This window comes from Anastrepha ludens, chromosome 6 (genome assembly GCF_028408465.1).
Source record: "Anastrepha ludens isolate Willacy chromosome 6, idAnaLude1.1, whole genome shotgun sequence".
Taxonomy (NCBI): domain Eukaryota; kingdom Metazoa; phylum Arthropoda; class Insecta; order Diptera; family Tephritidae; genus Anastrepha; species Anastrepha ludens.
In genome coordinates, this window is record NC_071502.1 from 37762902 (window position 1) to 37789291 (window position 26390).

Here is a 26390-nt window from a genome sequence, read left to right on the forward strand (position 1 = left end):
GGTCGGTTGCCACATACACGGATTATTTACTTACTTGTTTCTTTTCTTCTTGTGGTTTATAACGGTTGTGATTAGTGAAAAACTGTGATAAAATTGATTTAAAAAACACATATACATATTTATATTATACATTTCGTGCCTGAATAAATTTATTACAAAAAATAATCAAAATATTCATAGTGAAAGGTGTGCATACGAAAACAATTTAAAATATTATAATGCCAAGAAGAAAGAGAGCTTCCAGTCCATTTGATCCGTTCGATGATGACTTCGACGAGGATGCCAGCTCTCAAAGTATGATATATGAAATTTACTTCAAGCGTATAAAATTATGAAAATTAGAGGTGCAAACCACTTCTCAGTGCAAGATTAATTCGAACAACTAATTCTTAGTTGTTCAATTATTTATTTATTTTCGCACCACTCGTATGTGAGGCATGTTCCCACTAACACTAAAACAATTCTCCTTTTGATTGTTGTCGGATACAGATACCTATACCACATCCGATGTCTTTGAAGATCTTTACTAGGCCCTTAAAATCAATGCCTGTCGCCGGATTTAGAGTATCTGAAAATGATTTTTTACAGTGTATTAGAGGTGCAGAAGATATAAGACATTATTGGGCTTATTCTTAACCGCAGTATTTAAGTTGCCCTTCATGATTGACATTTACATTTTGGCTTCGGTTTCTAGCAACAGCAACAAATCTGCACAGTTCTACTACCGCCATAGTATTTACTACTCTACTGTTTGTACTAAAATTCTCTTGATTCAAAACGACATGACATTTTTGCTATCGCCAATCGTGCAGTGCAACTATAATACGGCGTTTACAAACAAACTCATTGTTTCTTTCTTTTCTTAATTTTTACAACGCCCATAGCACCGTCAGACGTGCGTGACTAACATTCGGTAGCGCCCAGATCCGAAACCTGGCTTAAGCACTAAACACCAAAATTATATAAATGTTTTTTCTAGTAGTGGTCGGTAGTGTAAGGTCTAATTATGTATTTATATATACATATGTACATACATACTTACAGCACCTTCAAAAGTTGCATCTTTCAGCATGCTTTGTTATTAAGCAATGCCTTTTAAGAACTCCGATGGCAATAGCATTTTTTAGCGATACAGATGGTGTGAGTTCATTCAGCAAATTTCGAAATAATAGTGCAATATTGGACAATATTCTTCTGAATAATTAGTGAAAAGGTATAACTGGTAAAGTATTGGTCTAGCGAACACTGCCTTGAAAAACAAGAGGTTTCAAAAAAAACGCTTTAAGTCGGGCAAATATAGAAACCCGGCCTGTAGCAACGGGAGTTAAAATATTCATAACTTCGTCAATTTTGCTCTTATGGGTTTGAAATTTGTATAAAATATTCTTAAATCATTTAAAGAATTAAATAAAATTCAAACAATTATTTAAAGGTTGTACAGTTTGATAAGACGCAATTGTTGCGACCAATATTCGGTTTTAAATCACTTCGTTTTTTTTTTTGTAACCTCTGTTCAGGGCCGAATTCACTATAAATCAGTGCAGGCACCGAGGGTAAAACAATTTTAAAATGTTTCCTCGATTGACAATTTAATTTGAAGATTTGTATCCTTCTTTCAATTACAATGCCATATTTCAAATTACTGTAGAATGATATTCAATTTTTTCGCAAGGATTTTAACGCCAACTAATCAGACGGCGGCACCTTAAACAAAAAAAAACAGTTGTTGAACGCAAAGCGCTAAAAAATTCAGCATTGTGACAACAAAAGTAGTGGTATTAAGTATTAACACATTACCTACTGCTAATGTTTGCATAGGAAAAGTTTCTCTGGTGCCGCTTTTCGTGGGGACGTATACATAAGAAGGTAGGGGGGCTTTGTAGTTTTAGGTAATTTTTTCCTAACACTCTATATCTTTCTTGGTGTAGATTCTACAAAGGTTATATTTATCTCTAATGATAGCTAACAGTCTAGGATTTCTAATAAATGCTTCACCAACTCCGACTAAATTTATTTATTTATGACGTAATATACTCAAAGCGAAAACAAATATTGAAATATGTGATAACACTCGAGCTATGCCGGAAGAGACTAGACAAAGAACGAGTAGACGTGACAAAAGAAGAACTGAAAAATGCAATCCTGTAAAATTTTAGCGGAAGCAAAGGAATTTAATTTTATTTGATTCGAAACAGTTATTGGCACTTTAAATGCATGCACGTGAAGTTCAACAAAAATCAGAAATACAGTGCAATCGTGATAGTCCGACATTTCTTAATCCGACACGTTCGGTAATCCGACAACCTCATAACGTCTATGGATGCAATTGGCATTATTTTATTTTGATCAGTCGTAGCAGAGCAGCAGAGGGAAATTGTGTTTTGTTTCCCGGTCACAACGTATTTGTCATTAAATTTGAACGACGCCAGTTCGCTCGCGATTTCTGACGGTGTTGATGTGATTTTTTTTCTGTCTTTTCGTGTCATTAAATGGAACCTTCGGTAGTCCGGAATATTTGATAATCCGACAACGATTCGGTCCCGTATGTGTCGGACTATCACGATTGGACTGTATGAGCACGCAGTAGGTAATGTGTTAATACGATCGAATTTTACGATCACGTCACGTCCATAAGGTGGCCAGTACTGTCAGTACTGGTTCGCATGACATAGAGCACTGGGGGAAAACGTTACGTAGCGTAGTTGTATTGTAAATAAAAGTTTCGAAATACCCGTTAAAAAAGAGTAATTATGAATATAATTGCACTGTGGTAGAGAAAATGTATTTAAGCAAGTTAGTAAATGCTCCGAGAACTCCACAGGCATGCCGATATGGTTATTCCTATCCTGCCTCCATTAGAAGACCTTTAATTATACCGGCACACGCTTTCCTTCTTTTGCATTACATACAAAGTGCCTCCACTTACATGAGGACTTGGTGTATTACTATATATGGAACAGATGTCCTTTGCCATATCAACTTCAAGGACATTTAAAAATTAATAACTCATGTAAATTACTTATAACTAGTTAGTTCTGATACTCCAGATATTCAATTTACTCGCCTCCAAAATATTATATATACATATATATAGTTGGCGAGAATATATATAATTGGCGCGTACAACCTTTTTGGGTGTGGGGCCGAGCTCTTCCTCCTATTTGTGGCGTGCGTCTTGATGTTGTTCCACAAATGGAGGGACCTACAGTTTTAAGCCGATTTCGAACGGCAGAAATGTTTTTTTTGTCAGAAATACACTCGGAGGTTTGCGATTGCCTGCCGAGGGGCGACCACTATTAGAAAAAACTTTTTCTTCTTTTTGGTCTTTCACGGGGATTCGAACCTACGTTCTCTCTGAGTTCCGAATGGTAGTCACGCACCAACCCATTCGGCTACGGCAGCCGGTATATATATAAAGGGTGATAAATTTAGAGGTATCGGATTTTAAACTGAAATAAAACAACGGAAATTCAAATTGATTGGCCAATCCTTACTATTTTTGTGTAAAACCATTCATGATATTTATTTTTTAAAGATAATCCTTTTCAAATGTTGGCCCTAACTGCGCCGTAATTCGGCCATCCATAAACACTAATTTTGAATGACTCACTGGAGGAATTCGGTCGGTATCTCGTGGGCTTCCAATGCCTCAATTGAAGCTGGTTTATCCACAAAGCATTTAGACTTTACATTAAATACAAATAAATGCTAACGAGATCCCACGATCTTGGTGGCCAATCCACTGGTCCGAGACGAGAGATAAATTGCTCACCGAAACGACGACGCAATAAACCCATTGTTTCACGGGCTGTATGACAAGTAGCGTCATTTTGTTGGAACCAAATGTTGCGAAGACCACGGGTTTCAATTTCCGGCATCAAAAAGTCGTTTATCATGGAGCGTTAGCGTTAGCCATTCAGTGTTACATTGGGGCTAGCCTCGTCTTTGAACAAATATGGGCCGATGATTCTTCCTGTCCATTGGCCGCACCATTCGGTCGTTCTCAATGGATGTAATGGCTTCGGGTAGCCATTATGTTAAAAATGAGTCTCATCGCTGAACATCATAAGTTGGCCTGAGGGAGCGATGAACATTTTCACAGAGCGTCGATTTTCGTAATAAATCTGTACGATTTGTAAATGTTGTGGGTGCGTAAGCCTTGCCATGATGAAAGGGCAATGAATACTGAAAAAAATTTTGTATTTAAGTAGTTTGGGAGTATGTATTTAGTCGCGCGTGATCTGTCAAAAAAAACCTATTGGAAAAAGTACCTCTAATCTGATCACCCTTTATATGTCACGGACGACGTGAGTGTATTTATTTTATAATAAATGAAATTCATGATGAATTAGTATGCAAAATGTGGTATGCAACAATTAAAATAAAAGAACTGTGTCCTTCTAAATGCAAGAATTTTGTTTATCTAAAAAGTGATCTTTGTCACTAAAAATAAATTGATGATAAAAATGGAGTTTGTGCACTTTTTGAATATGTGTGCACTAACAACACTGATGAATGCTGATCCTAATTTCTAAAGGCTATATGAGCTGGCCAGCAAATTCGGACGCTGCTGTAACATTACCTTCATCTATCCTTCACATATGCAAATAAGCACATTTAAGGGGGGGAGCCTGCTTTAGAGGCTTCAACAAATCGATTTTTTCGTGGATTTTTTTGAGAAGGAAAGAAATATTCGATTGAAAGGAGACTTTCAGGTTTTATTGTTACATATTTCAACAGTCTTCTCAAATTTTTTCATTAAAATGTATGTCATATTATGCCTGGTGCAAGCATTTTGCCGAGGCGCCTCGCGTGTGCATGTAGTGTGCGGCGGGAAAGATGCAGGACGCAATTTTCATCTGAAACCAAAAACTGAAAAAAAAAAAATTATTTTAGTATAGTATAGCTTCTAGTTAAACCAAGAAAATTAAACAAAAAGTGAGAAATTCAACAATTTTTCGCTAAATAAAAAAAAAAAAATTTTTTTGGAAAAACAAATTCACTTTAGATTGTTTAAAAAGTGGGTTAATCATAACTTTTTTAAGGTTTTTTAGGTTCAACTAGAAGAGAATTTAATTTTGAATACAATCAATGTTATCTCGTTTCGATAGGACGTTTAACTTTTTCCCTATCTTTCCCGCCAATTAGGAAAAATCGTAAAAATAAAATACCGAGAAATGGCACTTTGAGGGATCCGGCCGCTCGTATACCTGCCCGACGCTTACTCACACTTTCTTCTGTAACTCCGAAAATATTTTGAATTCGCTTTTGAAATTTTAAGGACTCATTCTTGGATAGTTTGGAAAGACATTTATGCAAAATAAATCGATTTTTTTAAGCCTCTGAAGCAGGCTCCCCCCTTAATGGAAAATAACATCATAATAAAATACTCATTTCCAATAATAGGTTCCAAAAACGGAAATCCGCCAGTGCAACGAAACGCTGCCAATGCTCGAGAGAGAGCACGAATGCGAGTATTGTCTAGCGCTTTTGGACGACTCAAAACCAAACTACCGAACATTCCACCGGACACAAAACTATCCAAATTGGATACACTACGCCTAGCCACGATGTATATCAAACAGTTAAAGGTGCTAGTTGAGGGTGGTACAACAAGTTCAGATAATATGGAAGCAATGCAAGAGTCATCGGGGATTTTCAATATGCAGGGTGTTCCACAAAGCATGGTAAATATTCATATTTAAAATTAATCAAATACAATTTTCTATTTTCTCTTGTTCTAATACGTCACTACCTTAATCGTTGCTAGTATTTGATAAACAGAAATATACTTACACAATACAATATACTTACACATACATATGTGCATATGTACGTCCATATGTATATTAAATGTTACTTAATATAATTTAATCTCACTTTATATATATGTGTATGTATTTGTGCTAAAGTGGCTGACACCAGGCTGGTTAATCTTCTCTAAAACAAAAAAATAAAAATAAATCATTTATAAACATAATTAAACCCAACGCTTCATTCATGGCCAATTTAAAACAGTTGAGTTATCTCTCCTTAATTTGCCACACAATAGCCAGCAGAGACAGTAATAATTACACACATCATTTAACATACAAAAAATAAGCGAATGTTATTTTACATACCATATGTGTAAGTATGTATGCATGGATTTAAGTGATGTCAACACCGCTGTAGCTCCACAAGCATTTTTGGTTCTGCTCCTTATGAAAGCAGGTGCATTTTGTCAATTGATGGCGCGAGCGTTTATGTCAAATTTGGCTGTCACATTAACAACAGAAGAGGCGTCCTTATTACACATTAAGGCAAATATAAATACATACATACATGCACATTAGGTTGGCTCTCATTTTTTTTATAAATTTAAACCCATCCGTGTTGTCAATCAATAATTCATATTCTTACAAGGTTAACTGCAAAATTTCGCGTTTTAAAGCATCGTAAGGTGGTGCATTAGTTCTGAATAAAACAAAAAATCAGTTTTCGCTTTAAAAATACATATATTTTCTAGACGGTCTTGCCGTGGATTGCACAACATTGATAATTAACATTATTAGCACAAGTTATAACTTTTAGAAATTCATTTCGTTACCCTATTCATTTATTTACATATTTATTTACAAATTAAATATAATTACTGTAATATAAATTGGGTGTTTTTTAAGAGGTTGAGAACTTAAAATGATACTACGAAACAGAAATATTATTGTAATGAATTTTTTAATTATAAATATTTTATTGGAAATTTTTTTATTGTAATCTGGTATATAATTTCATGGCATTTATTTTTGGAATATGATATCCGCTCCTACGAGTTACATGGTTCATTTGATAAGTCCAATTTTTGACTACCTCTTTCAGTAAATCTAAATGAGCAAAAATGCGATGCAAATGATGGTCAATTGGCTTTAATTCTTGCATGAGCTGTATTTTATAAGCACGTAAGCCAAGACCCTTACGTAAAGTTTCCCACGTAGTCGAAGAACAAATGCGAACAAGTTGGGAACAACGACGAATCGACATTCCGGCGTCTTCTTCAACACTTCCCTCTATGAACTTTGCGAACAGGTTTATTTTTTTTTCAAAGTAAATTTCAACAATTTGGATTATTTGTTCTGGCGTTAAATGATTCTTGATGATTTGCCAAACCCTACTGAATAAAAATGTCAACACTGTTTGTCATTCTCAGCTGTCAAACCATATTTATCGGTATCGATAGTTGCAGCTAATAAAATGCCCAATATAATTATAATATTAATAATTAATTATAATGGCAACTTAGATTATCGATATTCAAAGTTCTCAATCAGAAGTCGTTTTAATGGAAATACTGAGATTTAGTGTCAAAGATTGGCATGTCTTGCCTGACTTTGATTCTAGTATGAATTAAATAATTGGTCCACAAACAGATAATGAAGCGAGGTCTTCCAGGTCATCCCGAACTTCAAAAAAAGGGAAAATATCGTGTTTACAATAAAAGGTTATGAGGTTACGACATGGCACAATTTAGAAGTCAAAATGTAATTTTTTTTGCACCGCTCTGCCTGAAAATAAGGTCGTTTTGATTTTTTGCTCGAACGAAGGATGTTCGATTAACAATACAGGAGATTAAAAAACAACCAAAATGTGTTGCTTCACATGTTCAGTCTACCCTAATACAACTACAATTGGACATACGTACAATACACCGCTGTGTTGAGCTAGAAAAGAGTATGGATGTATGTATGTATACATGTATAGTCTAGCATTACTATTAAAAACTTAATATTAAAATAGTTTGTAATGAATAAAAGAAAATTAGGTATAGAGATTTACATAGTAATTTACTATAATTTCCCTATGGAATTTTATGTCACAGTTCTACATTTTTACCAAATTCATATTCAAGTATTTAAACTGCAGGTAAAATGTATTCATACATATTCATAAAAAAACGGACATTAAGAAGATATACAAATTGACTTAGGATGGCAGCTAGGTAGGGAGGAATACCTGCCGCTGGTAACAACGGCACCATGTGAAACCGCTTGTGAAAAAAAGGGTAACTTTCTTCCTATGGAATTAAGTATACGCAATGGGTATAAAAAATATGTTATTTGTCCAAGTGAAAATTTAATAACAATTTTTTTAATAGCTGAGTAGACCATTTTTCGTTTGATATCCATATTAATATCATCAGTGATCATAAATATACAAAACCATTTTTGAAAATTTCACGTCCCTTAAAAAATTGAATTGATCAGGAAAGGAAAAACTGTATATACAGCATTATTATGTAAAATCTATAGTTTCATGTGCATTTGAAATCTATCCTATACAACTTTTACTGTCACACGGCCGGGCCAGTGTATCAGGCAAAATCTTATTGTTGTTCGCCACTAAATACTTAAGATGCCGAATTCACGGTATGTGACATGACGATGTTGCAATATCATTTTTCATACAGCATCGATATTTTCTGGCATAACAACTGATTCTGAACGACCTTACCGGAATTCGAAGGTAAGCGAACAACGATCACGAGAAAATTCGTTATATCAATTTACATGGTGATAAAAATTCAGCAGGTGTGGCCAATATCAGACCGTTGGCCGGCTCTCAGCGAATATCAAGGAATCAGCTTATTGCCTTACGTAAACAGGATCATGGCAGCGATTTGCTTTTGAAAAAACTGAGATTGTGTTGGTATACGAGTCAACGAGTGTGTGAATACGAGTCAAAGGAGCGGGCAGAATTCTAATTTCGATTTTCATTATAGTTGAAGATCAAACTTTGTCAGTTTTCATCCTTGGGTTTTTATGGTGCTAAAAATGGCGCTTGCTTTAATTCATCGACGCATTTTTGTCTCATTAACACACGTCGACAAATGTAAAAAATAGTCGCAGGAAAATGTTTATGATTAAATTCCATTATTTTTCTCTGGAGAGTTGTAAATCCACTATAAACAGCATTCATATGGTCACGTATGAAAACGTTCTGAGTGCGAGTATGGTAAATATGCCAAACTTTCCAATGGAAGCGTCAGATGGTGGCTGACGATGCTAAAAGTGCCCAAGACCGGAAATGTAAATAGTAACCCTGATATACAGATATAAATACTTTGAATGGCAATTTACCAGCAAGGCTGTCCAGGGTTACATTTCAAGAAGCACGGTTTGGCTGTATTTTGTATGCGCTTTTTCTTTATGTTCCTATAACCTAAGAGTTATGTGTAGCCGTCTTCTGCAGATATCGATGACGGTCCAGCGCATGTCTATTACTAAAGATGAATACATCTCTTCCTAGAGGTTTAATTCCTCTACAGCTTTCGTGATCGTTGTGACCTCAGTATCTGGGTATCTGGCAAACAGAAAACGAGAAAAGGGACTTCGCAACTGTATGGCAGCTCTTACTTCGACGTCTTTTGGCGATTTGCATTGATGCCTACACTATCTAGTGGAGCGTCGTCATTTTCACTCAATGTTCTTTTGCTAAATATGCTTTCGGAGAACGATATGAGAATACCACAATCTATGCTGGCGTTCTGATTTAAAATGTGGGTATCTGCTTTCGTAGTCAAGCCGAGAAATGACTTCGACTTTCTCTCGAATGTAAAATTTGCGGGAATAAAAATACGTTTTTCTAAAAAACGATCGCAGACCTCAAATGATCAAGAATGCTTTGCCGTATCCGCATACGGCAGTGCACCATGTACATATATTATGTACGCGGTTTTTGATCCGTATGCAAGCTGCAAATCCGGATGAAAAGAATTTAGATACTCAATATTATTGCAGATATCCAATTCTTATCAGGAAATATCGAAAATTTCCGCAAATACTGCAACCGTGAATTCGTATTTTCAAGTCGAATTCAAAGTTGTAAAGAATTGAATTCTGAAGATTAATCCAGATACCCACTTTTCAAATCAGGACAGCAGAGCTTCATATTCCCACTGTTAAGTCTCTCTAGAGTTGTAATCCGTTGTTCTTCAAGGCATGAGAATTAAAATTGAGTTGAAAGCAACAATTGACTCCACTCCGTTTATACACATCAGACTAAATCCTTATTTTACTTAATTTAGGCCACAATAAATTTACTGCATTTATTAATCCCGATTTTATGTCTATTGAGCGCCATAGAACCTTCTCTCAACACTGAACTTCATATTCCTTCCTGAATAAAGCGCAGAAGCTCAGCTTTGTTTTGTACAACGTTTAGTTGTGGTGGAAATAAATATGATCTTAGTTCTCTTAAGGGGTCCCGGTGGTCCAGAGCTCGATAATTTAGGGTATTTTCAGGATTTTTTTTACAATGAAAAAGTTACAGAGAAAAATAAAATTTTTTTTTTTAAATTGGACCTGGACGGTTTTGTCCATTATGTCTATTTATCTGAAACACAAAAAGCAAAAAAAATTATTAATCAGTATAACTGTCGATATGTCCCATGCTATATATATATATATAAATAATATATATATAATAATTGGCGCGTATACCCTCTTTGAGTGTTTGGCCGAGCTCATCCTCCTATTTGTGGTGTGCGTCTTGATGTTGTTGCACAAATGGAGGGACCTACAGTTTCAAGCCGACTCTGAACGGCAGATATTTTTATGAGCAGCTTTTTCATGACAGAAATACATGTTTGCCATTACCTGCCGAGGGGCGACCGCCATTAGAAAAAAAACACCAGTCTAACGGTTAGACGCGATAGAAGTGAAACCTTCCGTAAAACAAACTGAGAGAGAATAAGACGAAAGCAGCATTAGGAGCAAGATAATTATAGGTTCATTATAATATTGCTATAAAGTTCATATTTTATTTTCTTCATTTTATTATTATTCATCCTCGATGTTTTCAATTTCAACGAATGATACGAGTGGCTTATGATAGCTAAAATATGATACAAATGCTTTGGTTTCGATGTTGTCAACATGTCTTTGAAATACCGCGTCAATGGTTGTTTTTGATCGTGTTGTCGATTCAGTGCGATTGTTACACATTTTTAAATTGAATGTTGTATTGAGAACGTCATTTAAAGGAACCGCTGTGTCCAATGCAAAATTTACGTTAAAATCGCCACTTAAAATCATTGGAACTTTATTGTAATCTTTTCTAAGTATCCGCGATACTTCTGGTGTATACTTTATTAAATTTTCGTGAATGAATTCCGTGATGCTATTTATTGATTTTTTTTTCTGTCGATATTCACGACACTTTTCTGCATTATTTTTCGGCATAATTGCGGTAAATATTTAAAAATGAAAATATTTACGAATATAAAAATACACACGCGGTTGCTATTATGAGCGTCCCCAGCAAAACCTGCGTGACCGAAACTCTAACACAATTACATTTTTTTGAATGTTACAAACACATATGCACGCAGGTTTTGCTGGGGCGTGACCGAAACTCTAACACAATTACACATATGCACTCGTATTTGTTTGAAAATCGACTTTTTTTTTTTGGTTCTCCGTCACCTTTGGAAAATGTGTAAACAGTAAGCAAACTTTATTCATATATTTTTCCTCATTTTTGCATCAGTAAAATTAAACAAACGCCGTAGCCGAATGGGTTGGGCGTGACTACTATTCAGAATTCACAGAGAGAACGTCAGTTCGAATCTCGGTGAAAACACCAAAATTAAGGAAAACTATTTTTCTAATAGCGCTCACCCCTCAGCAGGCAATGGCAAAACACCGAGTGTATTTCTGCCATGAAAAAAAGCTCCTCATAAACATATCATAAAATAAAAAAATAAAATAACTGTATAAAAAAACTTTTTTTCTTGTGATTCGAACCAAGGATTTTGGATCGGAAGCTCACATTGCTAGCCGCTCGGCTATCGCACCATGCTGTCGGCGCTGGCCTAAAAGTTATTTAGTTCGTCGCTACGTGTATATGTAATATTCGTAGCCAAGAGTGTCGCTTTTTTCGTTTCACTTTTTCTCAAATCACTCCCAACGATTCTAAAGAAGTTTTCACTTCAAAAACTTTTTCTTAATTTTTATATTTCACCGAGATTCGAAACGACGTTCTCTCTCTGAATTCCGAATGGTAGTCACGCACCAACTCATTCGGCCACAGCGGCCGCGGATATTACCACCATTAAAACTAAGGCTAGGCTTGGTTTCGGTGGTTGCTATTATCCATAAGGGCGGAGAGGAGGCCCACTTATACCAAGAGGATCATTATGGCACAACTCAAGTTAAAAATATTATTATTTCGATAATAATACAATTTTATTTTTTTCAGAATATTTTCAGAATTTTCACTTATTTAAATATACATATGTACATACGTGTTGCCTTTACTTATATACATATGTACATAGGTGCGCATACAAAATTAAATTAAATTGTGAATTTTGACGACTTTGGCGACATACATACATATACCTAAGTACCTACATATGACAAATGCAATATAAAATAAATAAAAAGAAAAACTTTTCTAAGCATTGCAAACAATTTTCAAAATAAGCACGCAGTAGGTACTACTACAATCAAATTTCCTGTAATCTGATATTTTTCACTTTCAACTATGAATTTGACAGATATCTAAGATCTGTGTATACGCCTTGCAACTCCTATGTGAGTGTATATTCAAATTCATATTCCAAAGGAAAACGTATCTAAGCACTTCAGAAAAGTCGGTGCCGTGATATTTTTAAAGACGTCTCTTCAATATGAGTGACAGATCAGTGCAAACTGTCACCATTTCAAGCACGGGAAATTATGTGACGATGTTTATTTACAGTTATGGTAGAAATAAGCGCACAAAGGTATTATGAAGTAATGTTCATGAAGTAATGGGAATGAGGAGAACTGGAAAAAAAGAACTAAGCATTGACATATTTGTCGGTATTTTTTGTCAATTGAAAAATAATAGAATGCATTTGAATTACAATTTTCAAGTCATTTTTTTAGATATATTATGTTCAGATTACAGGATATTAAAATGATACAGTGTAGTTGGCATTTGTGTAGTTTATACATGTAGTTATGTATTCTTGTAAGTTAAACAAATTAACTTTTGCTTTGTCAGATCAAAGAGTATTCTACCATTTTCCTTTAAGCAAACCCACGTATTTTTATGCAAATTGTAATATGTGTTCCATGTTTATTTTGTTTAATTTTGACACTTTTCTTGAGCTTCGAGCTTCACCTCACCTCACCTTCTTATAGTGAGATTTATTCGAATTTTTAATGTACTCGTACACACACTCGCAAAATTATTGACACAACAACTAATTTTTGATTCAATAAGCTGTATTTTGAAAATAAATGAATATGATTGAAAATGTTATTTTAAGAAAAATCCACATATTTATTCTTTACTTAAAACCAACATAAACTTAACAAAACCTTACTCCACGAATAAAAGATTTACTAAAATCACAGGATTCTGTTTTTTTTTTAGGGACAAAATTATTCACACATTTTAATTTCACAAATAAAATGTAATATTTTATTAAGTTTGATAAAATTTTAATATGTAGTAGGCATTCCTTGATATTTGATGACTTCATAAAGTCTATTTAGCATAAAGCTAACTAATTTTTAATCAAATTGGGATCCAAATTTAGCCATTCCTGTTGGAGTACTTCCTTTAGTTGGTTTTGCCTGTTATGCTGTTATTTTGATTTTACCGACACGCCTACCGAGTTTGTTGATGTACTATATGACCAACATGCATACATCTTGTTGAATATAAAAGTTATTTTGGTACTGGTTTGCTTTTAAAGTATTAAGGTAAACTGATTTCTCCATAATACCATCAATAAATTCAAGATTACCCAAGCCTGCCCCTCACCATTACACCCCTACCGTCATGTGTCACTGTCACTGAGAAGATTTCATTGCTAATGAAAATTTGTTGATTCTTATAGAATTTGATGTTTTGAAAGTGCATTTTGTGCTCCCCTTGAGGTTACGCAAGAATATTAGATCTTTTTCTCTCAACTCTTCTTACCATTGACAACCTTTTCACACATATTAAAAAGCGTATCTTATCTTATTACGTAACCTCAAAAAAAGCAAAAAATCCTTATCTTAACAAAAAACTCGTAAATTAAATTGTACCTAACCATGACACATTTATTTAAAAAAAACGCACATTTTAAAGACAATTTGTCACGCATACAAAGTTCTTTAAGCAATTCAATAAATATTTGGTATTTTATTTTCTTCAAACGCGCATTTTAGTGCGTTTTTATATCCAAAGCTAGGCAACACTGCAGTAGCGAGAGATTTGACTGCTGAAAGGATAAGAACACCAACAATAACCGTAATCGGGGGCAATACGACCAGATGTTAAAAAAAGTAAAGCTAAATAAAACTGAGTGAATTATTGAACTAATTAAAAAAATGTATATTTTACAAAATTGTAAACATTACATTTTAAATAGAACAGGCTAGAAAAATGTCATGAAGAAAGAACTAAAACTCCGAGACTAAATAAAAATGCAGCAAAAAAATGCTAAATCAAGTTACGAAAATGGTAATCTGGCCATACTGGTGCGACCTTTGGTTTCCTTGGCACTATTCGCGAAGTACCAAGCACATCTCAAGGCCCTTCGAATTGTGTACGAATTAACTTCTTTACTAATCTTTTCATGAACTTCTGCTACCACTTGCGTGGATGTAATTTTTGGATTCTTTTTTGATAGAAAAAATAATTTTATCCCTTAAATATATGAGGAATCGTCTAATGTTTGTTAATATTTTATTCATGGAGTAAACTTTTGGTAAGTTATAAATATAATGGATTAGTATTTGAATTTGAATTATTTTACACATACAAAATCGGATGATAAGAGGAATAACAAAACGAATGTCACATAAATTAAATCTGATTTTGCGAGCTTTTCAGCGGACAAAACGTAAAAATATCGAAAACGAAATGTAACATAGCAGCTTCTTTTGGTAAAAATAAATTGCAGGTTTATATTCCTCGTACCCGAAAACTCCCTTTTGAGGTAAAAATATTTGCCTTTAAATACATTTTAGTTATTTTAATACTCCTTTACGATCAGTAACCTCAAATTGAAAAACAAAAACAAAAAAAAAAGAGGTTGTCTGTAAAGTCGGTTTACTGACGATAGTTTAACGTGACAACGTCATAAGAAAATATTGATGGAATGGTTGCAATTTTCAAAACAAAATTTTAATTTTATTTGTTTGATAGATATTTTGTATGGATATAGAGGAGGAGGTAAATGGAATTGCAATGGAATAGGTCAAGTTACATTTACACAAACGTGAAAAATGACGAAACATTTATCAAATTCATGAAAGATATCTTCAATTTCGATTGTGCATCAGACGTTAATAAATCAACAACACTTAGAGGCATCATCATCGATTTGACTTTCTCAAGACACATTACACTTGAAACACTCCCTTTCATTTCCTATTTTTTTCTATCATCGTTTATTCTCAACAGAGAATTGGTTCATTACCATGCACACAGGAAGAAGGCATATGCAAATAGAAGTATGTGAATTTATATACAAATGCGCATATACATACATATACATGCTCACTCAAGTAGGACAGAGCCAGATGTCACACGTTGCCGAACGCGGGAACCGATTGTGCTCTTTGTCGTTCGTTCCGCGCTCTCGCTTGCAGTTCAAGCACATTAGCTTACATTTGCTTGCCTACGGAATAGATTCGTATATTTGATATGTCCATATGACTTGTATGCATCTTTACATATAGATTTGTTCTTTTTGAAAATTGCGCGAAATTGTATATGTATATGCATGTTTATATACATATATTAGTATACAACATATCTTATAAGGTAATGGTAAATATTACCATATATTTTTTCCTTCATATATAATAAAAGAAATAGTAATAATAACATTAAAACAACAGGTATTATTAACAAACTTGATTTTATTTTAAATTCTTCAAGTAAATCAAATTAATAATAATCAATAAGAAGGCATATGCAAATACAAATACGTGAATTTATATATGTACATATGCGCATATGCATATATATATACGCTCACTTAAGTAGGAGAGAGCAAGATGTCGAACGTTGCCGTTCGTTTGCTTTGTTCGTTCCGCGCTTTCGCTTGCAGTTCATTCAAGGTAACGGCAATGAGCAAGGTAACGCAATGAGCAAGGTAACGACTGAGCAAGGTAACACTAATGAGCAAGGTAACGACACATTTTTTCGTGCGTTTAGCCTGTTAAATCGAATTATAAGACGTTATCACGTCAAAAAAACGCTTAAAATCGCCAGCTTGAGAAAACTGAAGATTTATTTTCTATATACAATACAACCCAGACTTACAGAAAAACTTGATTTTATCAATTTCCAGTCGACTATCATACAATGTAATCAGTTCATTTTACACAAATTCATTTCTAGTGCGATGAAATTATGATTCTTTAAATTGCTGTCCTTTTCCTTTTTCACGTATGTATGTAACTATATGCCCGTATGCATTTTTGATAATTTCTAAAGTCGGCACTTCCATGCGATTACTTTCGTAATTTTAACTACAAATACCCTGCCCTATGCAAGCGTGCATTTACATTAGAGCGGGCCAACTTTTTTCTCGATTTTGTTCCTTAAATTCGAAGAACAAAAGTCTACTTGAATATATCTCGAAAGTCACTCGAGCCACCCAAATTTAAAAAAAAACTATATTTAAATAAAATTAAAGTGTTAATGTTATTTATTTTTTATACAAACTTGTGCTTGCGAATTTTCGATACGAAGAATTTGTTTATGATATCCATTTCTTATTTAAAGAATCCCATGATGGCGCTAAAACCAAATTATATTACATATATGTATATATGTATATATGTAATTGGCGCGTATACCCTTTTTGGGTGTTTGGCCGAGCCCTCCTTCTATTTGTGGTGTGCGTCTTGATGTTGTTCCACAAATGTAGGGGCCTACAGTTTCAAGCCGACTCCGAACGGCAGATATTTTTACGAGCAGCTTTTTCACGGCAGAAATACACTCGGAGGTTTGCCATTGCCTGCCGAGGGGCGACCGCTATTAGAAAAATGTTTTTATTAATTTTGGTTTCACGGAGATTCGAACCAACGTTCTCTCTGTGAATTCCGAATGGTAATCACGCACCAACCCATTCGGCTACGGCGGCCGCCTAAAAATTGTAAAATTATATTATATACAATCTTTTAATATTGTAATAGGAAAAGTGACTGTATGATATCTTTTTATGTATTGTAAATTAAACAAAAGCTTGTAAAAACCTAAAAAGATAAAATTTTAAAATATATCAAAAGTCTATATTTAACATTTTTATTCTAATCATACGTTTTTTGTTTACTTTTCTAAACGTATTTTCAAATATTTTGAATCCTTAATTTCAACAGAGGGTGTACTTTTTCTACTTTCTATCTCTATTGCCATAGCTCGGTCGCAATTTGAGTGGCTCGAAAATGATTTTAGAGGTATACTCATGTGGACTATTTTTCATAAAATTCCTTTTACTTATAGTATTGGATCTGGAGCAATGTAGAGAAAAATTTGTCTATACAAATTGGCCCACCCTAATGCACATTCATGTAATCCAGTGCATATTGTGCATACACACATATGTGCATACAAATATATTTAGGTGCTAAGCAGTATTCCGCAAATGCAGATGTAGCTATGTACATATGTACACAACATTAGCATGAGAACCATCAAACTCTATTGTTTATATTTGAAAAAATCAACATTCTCCGTTTGGTCCGGACGATCATGGCACACACCAAGCAGCCAAATTCCGCGACCTCACTTCGTTTCTTTCAAGTTGTTGACTTCGAAAATAGCTCGCAGTGATTGGTTGTTGGTAGCTGATTGTTTAGCTTTCTTTTGCCTTTTTCGTTTTTATTTTAATTTAACCATTTGGTTGCACATTTGTATATGTAATAATATATGTATATGTGTATGTATGCATAAGTTCATGTGCACCATATAACGTATAGCAACAAGGCGGCTTGTTGTTGTTAATTCAATATGCAATGTAATATGCGCCTTTTTGTGCCCAAGTTTTTGTTTTTATAGGCCTGTTAATTGTGTTATTATTGTTATGTTTAAGTGATTGTTAACGCAATCACATTTGTGTAAATAAACATTACCGAACCATCCCTCGAACAGCTGTTTACGATTCACACATTTAGCATTTTGCGGTGATCCACACTCCCTCATAAATCAGACCAATTCAACATACGCACACATGCACACATTTGTATGTATGTAAATATAATATTTATTTGATGTTTTGTTTCGGGCTTACTTAAGCTCATTTGCTATAATTTTGCGCGCATAACTAACTAGAGAAGAATTGTATTTGAGAATTTCGGACTATTCGCTGATACTAACTGAAACTTGTCAGAAAATGAATGGAAAGGACTATGCGTTCCGTTTACGCTTCTCTGTATGGACTTTAGAACAGTTGAAAATTGAGAGCAATTCTGCTCAGAATATGATGTTTTATAATAAGGGTTTGAGGGAATTTTCTCTTTTTTATGATAAGTTTGCATAGAAAACTATGCAGCCCTTACATTTTAGATACATATATGTATGTATGTACAAGCAGCTCTATGTAAAAAACAATGCTTAACATTTTTGTGGACCATTTTGAGCCTCTAACTATGTACTTAACAAATAGTTATTTTTGTCTCTTTTGTGGGGAGGGGCAAAAAATAGTCGTAAGCAATAATTGGCCATGAAATACGACTATATGTATGTATGTCTCAAAATTCAACTTGAATGCCAAAAATATGTAAGTAAAAACGGAAAACTTGTAATGAAACTTACATGCATACATGCATACTATGTACATATATTGAAATTTTACAAATATCAAAGTGCATTAATGAAGTGTGCCACACCTGTAATACACCCTTCTTTGTTTCTGGTAAAAAGGAAAAAAATATACATTTTTTTTGTTAACATTCTCTGAAAATTTAAACAAAAATTAAAATAAAATAACTAAAAGAAATCAAAATATTTATTCACAAATTTATAGCAAAATATTCATTGAAATGTCTTTTATTTTTTAATATAAAAAACGAATAAGTTAATTTTGAAGAGAATAATTTTTTTTTTCTATTTGTCAAAATACAGTGCACTCGCGAAAACTTGAACTAATGAAAACCAACCCTGTCCGAGTTATCGAAATGTTCGAGTTTTCGAACGTTATGTATTTTTAATATACATATACATATGTATTCGTTTTAACAGTTTTTATGCCCTGTCCATTTGTATGGCATAGTTAATCAAAGAGATTATCTGGTTTCATGTTTTGTAGTTCATTGCCAGTTTATTTAATAAAAAATGTTAGCAAATAGGAATGTTGTTTACAAATTATTAGAAAAAAAAGCAGTGATCTTGGTTTGATGTTTCTTATTTTCTACCGCATTCAATACAGCCTTTTCGCGCAGTGATTGTAGCACATTAACTTTCCTAGGGCTAATTTTTTCAGCAGTTGCCCATGCTATAGCTTTGTTGAAAACTTTTACGGCTTCGGATGAACTTATGCGCTTTTGTTCATTTCCACCTGTAGCTTCAACTTCATCTTCGGATTCGCTTTCTTCAATAGCTTCAACCTCTTCAATCAAGTTGTCGTTATTCCAGTCTCTTATTTCTTCTTCTGTGAAAGTAGTCTAATAAATATTTATTATTGTTATCGTGTGTTTTTTTATTTACATCAAAACCATAACTACCTCAGGATGTAAGTGTTCGAGAATTTCGGCAGCTTCTTTTTCCATACTTTTAGCTTCAGCTTCTATTTGGTTTTTCAAGACACTAAGTGGAATGTCATCGTCGTCATCGTCTTTCAGGTTTGCAAAGTTTAAAATATTTGTCCAGCATTTCGCCAACGTCTCCTGTCTCAATTTATTCCAAGCTCTATCCAAAAATGTAACAGCATCTCTCAAGCTAATTTTTTTTAATGATTGGATCAAATCGCAATCATCGGAGAAAATAGCTGCCAAGAGAGAATTTCGGTAATGTAGCTTTGTTATTCTTATTGCGTTTTGATCCATTGGTTGAATCAAAGGAGTTACATTCGGCGGCATAAACATCACCCTAATTAAATCATCTTCGGATCTTAACGTGCCCTCGTTTGGATGCGAAGGTGCATTGTCAAGCAAAAGTAATGCCTTTTCAGGTAGTCCTATATTTTTTAAATAAGTATTCACCTATGTAATAAAAAAAATAGGTTTCTTAAAGGGTGCTTAATTTGTAGTCAAATATGAACTTGCCTGTGGTACAAACGAAAAGTGAAACCAATGACAAGCATTTTAACCTTGTGTTTCCCAGTAGCATTCGCACACGCCAGAAATGTGATGCGCTGTTTTTCAGATTTGTTCCCCGGTGCCTGCTTTTCCATTCTAGAAACGTATGATTTTCCCGCAAGGAGCTTCCAATATAACCCGGATTCATCTGCGTTGTAAATTTGTTCTGGGCATAGTTCAAGCTCCTGAATATTAGCTTCTAACTGAGTTTTGAAACGCTCCACTAACTCTGGTCGCGATGATAGTTTTTCCCCTGAGATTGAAATCAATCGTATGCCATGCCGTTTTTTTAAATTTTGTAGCCATCCATCGCTGGCAAAGAAGGTTGAGCCATTCTCGCCATATTTGGCATGTAACTTCTTAGCTTTCTCTTTCAAAATTAATCCATTTATAGGATAATTCTTGCTGCGTTGTAATAAAAACCACATGTAAAGCTTTTTTTCCATTTTTGGCAATTCTGAAGCGCGAAGCGTTTTACGTTTTCCAGGGCCCGATAGCGTGTTATTAACGCATTCCACAATTTTGTTTACATTTTTCACAATTCCACAAATTGTGGACTAGGCAGTGTTATATTTTTTGGATAGAGCTGTGATACTAACGCCATTCTTGGCCTCGTTAATTATTTCAGCCTTTTTTGATAAACTCAAAACATTTAGATTTCGTCCCATTATAAAACGCAAATAAATTTGATCTTAACCGCGCAAAATCCCGTGTATCACTGACAAATATCAATCAATTTAAAAGAAAAGTTCCGTAATTAGCAAGAAACCTAGCCAGTGCGGCTCCTTAGAATGAAACAAAAGACGCACATAACGACAAAAATTTGAATACTGGCCGTTACAGCACATGCAAAACGACAGTTTCTCACATGTTTTTCCATGAAAAAAGAAAATAATTGTTCGAGTTTTAGAGTAGCTACATTTTGTTCGAGTTTTAAAGTAGTCAGCGGAGAAAAAAAAATGTTCAAGTTTCCGAATGTTCGAGTTATCGTGTGTTCGAGTTTTTTCGAGTGAACTGTAATATTATTTTTTCAATACACACTAACCAAGGCGCGTTCATTATGATGGCACTAGACCAACAAGAATGTTTTGTACGTTTGATTGTCAAAGCAAAGTATTTTGAAAGTAGAAAACAAAGAACAAATTCGCCTTGTTTCATTCTGGGCTGAGAGCCACATGAACACGGCGACAGAAAAAAAAAACAAATCAGCAGCTTTGCCGATACCAGATAATAAATTCGTCTTGACTCTAACGAAATAAAAAAAAATAAATAAAAAAAGATTGCGTTGCCGTTACACTTTACGAAATTATTGTTCGTGTAGCTATTTATCAATGTTAAAAGGGATTTTTTTGTCGCGATTTCTTACGAAGTTAGAAAGTTAAAGTTCCAATTTACACTTCCGACGGCATTTCTGCCATGAGAAAATCTCTCATAAAATCGACCTGCTGTTCGAAGACGACATGAAAATATGAGTAATTTTCAGTACTCAATGACAAAGGCGAGGCGAGATAAGAATTTAAACAAAATTTGTAATTCTAAAAAAGATGTAAAAATATACAAATTGAAGTTCGTATAATTTCGCAAGAATTACCTGTAATACCAGCAATAATTTGGTAAAAGTAGAACGCATTCAGTAAATTTAAGTTATTTACTGGTACACTTGCCCCGAATTTTGCCCTATGTATTAGTTATGAATATTTATACTGCTTCGAAATAATTGCTTTTGTAAAACTATGCAGATTTTAAAACAATTCTTTCTTGTCCTTCTTACAGACTTGGCCCTTTGGCTTCCATCATATGCAAAGTAACAGTAACAATAGTAGTAATCGACTACAAACACTGCAATACCCCCCCTCCGAATGGAATCACACGCGTAACACTTATTCCAAATATGGACGTATGAGTAACAGTTATGCCGGCAGCAACAATAGCAATTATCAACAAGATTCAAATATTTTGCATTCGCACCATTGGTATACGACAGAAGAGCCAATGACAGAGGACATCAGCATAAATAACAACAATTGTGCCTTTTTCGAATCACAATCGGAACATCATTTCAAACAAAATCATGATATTCCACAGGCTCATCACCAACTATTTCACACAAATCATTCAAATATGCAAAGTTCGATACGATAAATAAGTACAGTGCCTGCACTGCATATATAATATTGAATATACGTATTCAATTTCCTCGTATTTGTAGTAAAACTTAGGACTAGAACTTCATAGATATTTAAGAGTATGATATTGGATAGTCTAAGAAGTTCGGTAACAAATTGGAATAAAGTTAAAATAATTTTTTTCTGAGAGCTGATTTTCAGAGCTCATGACACATAGTCATTTTGATCTATGATGTTTACCATTTCACGGCTGGAGCCAATATTCCATTAGTTTAAGGTTTCTGTATTTTCTGAGTGAAAAATTTATTCAAACCTTTTGAAGGTAGGTACATGCTTTTTGTAGACACGGCATTATTTTCGTAAACATCACACACGACCGTAATGTTCAACATTTACAATAATTTTCATGCATGACATAAGTTTTCCTCCAATAAAATGATTATACGAGTATAACGGGTTACAACTAAAAATTTGCATCAAAATTTCAATACTTATTACATTTATTGTTAGCCATTATTAATTGTATGTATACTTTTTAGTTAGATTACACTTATAAAAATAATTTTAAATCAATGAATTTTAAGCATCCTCTTTTATAAGCGTGTCGTCGTAGTTGGGTGCGAAGATAGGAGCAAGCACGTTGTATACCATTTGTATCAAATTTTGATTCTACTAGCATTCTGGGAAACAGGTCTTTAGAATTCACCGAACAAATCTTAAATTGGTGGGCATTTTGATAATTAGTGAGGTTTCTGCGTTTAGACACGAAATATATATTTTTGGGTGCAAAGTAATTCAAAGAAGTTTTTGCATAATGCGTGGAGTCCTTGTCCGGCCAAAATAGGTTGGGATGACGAGCCCTCTCAAAATTTTGTTCAAAAGAATCATTTTGGTAGACGGTCTGAATGATTTATTGTCAGTCCACTCATTAATATTTCTTAATCAAGTAATGCAATATGAAGTCTAAGCTTTCGCTCACACTTTTCCTCGTATGTTAACAAGCCTCCAGAATTTTAGGAACGTGTTCTATTTTCGGATGAAAGCAAATATTGCATATTTGGCATTAAAGGAAGAAAACTATTGTGACGTAAGTGCGGTACTGCACTCGAAAAAGAAAATCTTGTACTAACTGTGAAGCGTGGTGGGAGAGGTGATGGTCTAAGGGTGGTTTCAACATGATAATGATCCCTAGCATTCGGCATATAATGGGGTATATTCAATAACGCATTATAATGCGCAACGTACTTTTGCAGTGTTGCCATTTTTGTATCAAACGTCGCGCATTATTTGCAGGAAAAATTTTAATACTGCCAATCTATCAATTGCAACACTTGTCACATTGGCAGTGCTGCCAGCGCTGCAATTACTGCGCATTTATAATGCGTTTCTGAATATACCCATGCTAAGATCTGGTTGCTGTATAACACAAATCACCAATTACGCACCCCGCCCCAATCCCGCGACCTCAATCCAGTTGAGCATTTGGGGAATTTACTGGAGCGCAGGATCCGTCAGCACAGCATAACGTCCAAGGAAATGCTTAAAAACGTAATAATTAATGAATGAAGAAAAATTACCAAAGAGGATACGTCTAAATTGGTCAATTCCATGCCACATCGACTTGCAGAAATGCTCAAGTAGAAAAATTACTGTAATTTGTGCATATCTACTCATACTGAGATTTAACAGCTCAAATCTGTTTCTTTATGTGTATTGGAGACCGCTGCTTGGAGGTGGTGCTTGTCTTCAAAGTTTTCACAAATGGAAGAATATACAGATGTATGCCGCCTCCGATCGGCAGATGCTTTTTTTATCAACGATAATAACACGATTGCCCAATATTAAGTTGAGTCTGCAAATTATAATTTTTCGAAAACAAAATAGTGTTACCAGCTGCGATGTTTATTATAAGTAAAAGAGATATTCGGGTTTGTTACCCACAGTTTTACACTATCCAATATTCCTATATGAATGAATATATGTATGTATTACCTACATTTGTATACTTAGCAAATAACTTTTATAATTATTACTTAATATGTATGTAAATATGTTTAAAGAAATAAGTATTAACACAATTGTGTGCGTAAAGCTAACATACTCGAATAAAATAATAAATGTCAATTGTAAATTACAAATAACTCCATATAATACTTTCGAAACTACAAGTGGAATTGGAAAAAATTGGAAATATTGTTTCGATAAACATTCCCCAGACATTTTCTGATATCAGACAAGTCGGACAATATTTGATTAATAGTTGCCTAATCAGCAAACTTCTGGCCGATGTGTCTGGGTTATACTTATGTTATTTTTCTTTTATTCAATGGATCGACCGGCGAAATGTTTTTGGGCAATTATTTAACTCGAAGTGTAACCAATTAAAAAGGCCATAAGTTTGGTTTTTTAAAATTACTTTTATTAAATTCAAAGTAAAAAATATGTGAAAATAATACAAAACTAAGAATCAATTTACTTTTGCTAAATATTACCACCTTTTGCCTTGACTATGGCATTGAGACGGTTCAGAAACGAATCGCAAGCTGCCCGAATGTGACTTTTTCAGCGTCTCGAGACTAGTGGATCTTTTAGTTCGGACCTTGCTCTCCAAAATGGCCCAAAGAGAATCATACATCGGATTCGCGTCCGGTGAATTTGAGAGTCATTGTATGGTCGTTATGAAGTTCGGAACGTTGTTTTTTAGCCATTCTTGGTTCACTCGAGCTTTGAGAGAGGGTGCCGAGTCCTGTTGAAAAATCCATGGTCGGCCACCAAAATGTTTATCTGCCCACCGCTTCAAGCCAACCTTTACTACTTTGCTGATAATATTTTGCATTTACCCTGACGCTAGGTTAGATGAAAACGATTGGAGGGCGCTCATCTGCGGTTACAGCGGCCCAAACCATTACGTGTGGCGGGTGCTGCCTCCTGGTGGCCAATCGATGACTCAAATTCTCGTATGAACAGTCAGTCAAATAAACCCTAACGTTTTGGGAGTTAACAAATTGCTCAATTTGAAAAATTTTCTCGTCAGAAAACACAATGTTCGGAAATTGACCGCTTTCGGTCAAGCGAAGCAACTCCTTCGCTCTCTCAAGTCTGGCTTGTTGCTGCTACGAGTAAAAGTTACAAAAAAGATTGCGTTAAGAGTCAGGGACTTGTTGCCTGCAGCACAACTGATCACTATCTACTCTGACAGTCAAGCTGGTATAAATTCAGTACAATGTAATAATATTATATTTACTTTTTTCAAAGTAACAATTGCATTTATAGCTATTCTAAACAAGTTAGCTAAGCGGTGCATCACGAATGTTGTCTGGGTCCCTGGACACAGAGGCGGAACTGATCTTGAATTACTGTGCAGTATATGAGCATTCCTTTTTCCACGAGCAAGCTCTGGATCAGGTTGGTCTATATCGTGCAAGCCAACAGTAAATGGGTCCATTTGTGAGGTAATTAAACAGGTATGGCCTAAATGAAATGAACATAAAAACAGGTCTCTTATCAATAGAAGCCGGATTTAGAATACGATCACCGGGCGAGCATATGGAAAGCGTAAGGGGCTTACTTCTAATCACCCCTTTCGCAGTTGCGAGAAGTAAGTGGAGAGTGTTGAATACCACATTGGGAATTAGAGGGGGAAGCTTGAGCCGAAACAAGTGGTATCGCAAGGGATTTCTAGGCCCAAGTGGGCTCCTCTACGTGCTCGCACGGAGTGGCAACCACCAGAACCGTTCCCGCCAAGGACTCTAACTTCAACAGCATTCCCAGTATATGTATGGGGATTGTTTTTCGCTGCTACAGCAACAACAACAACCAGAAACTAATATAATATGCGCCAGAATTCTTAAAGATTTCGAACTTTTTTGCCGATGAGTCTAACGGATATTTCACAGATATCTGGCAATTTTGCTGGCTGGGTTGTATATCACATGTGTATGTATGTATATACAGTGGTGGCCAAATCGTATGTAACTATTGCAATGCTATAGAA

The 26390-nt window shown here is 34.6% G+C and overlaps 1 protein-coding gene across 1 annotated transcript; it reads left to right on the top strand.

Moving 5' to 3' along the window:
- On the top strand, window positions 1–24576 carry LOC128868062 (neurogenic differentiation factor 1). The gene is made up of 3 exons (XM_054109792.1): window positions 1–294; window positions 5407–5687; window positions 22044–24576. Exons 1-3 carry the CDS (start codon window positions 219–221, stop codon window positions 22410–22412), a joined length of 726 nt encoding a protein of 241 aa, XP_053965767.1. The 5' UTR covers window positions 1–218; the 3' UTR covers window positions 22413–24576.
- The last annotated feature ends 1814 nt before the right edge of the window (window positions 24577–26390 follow it).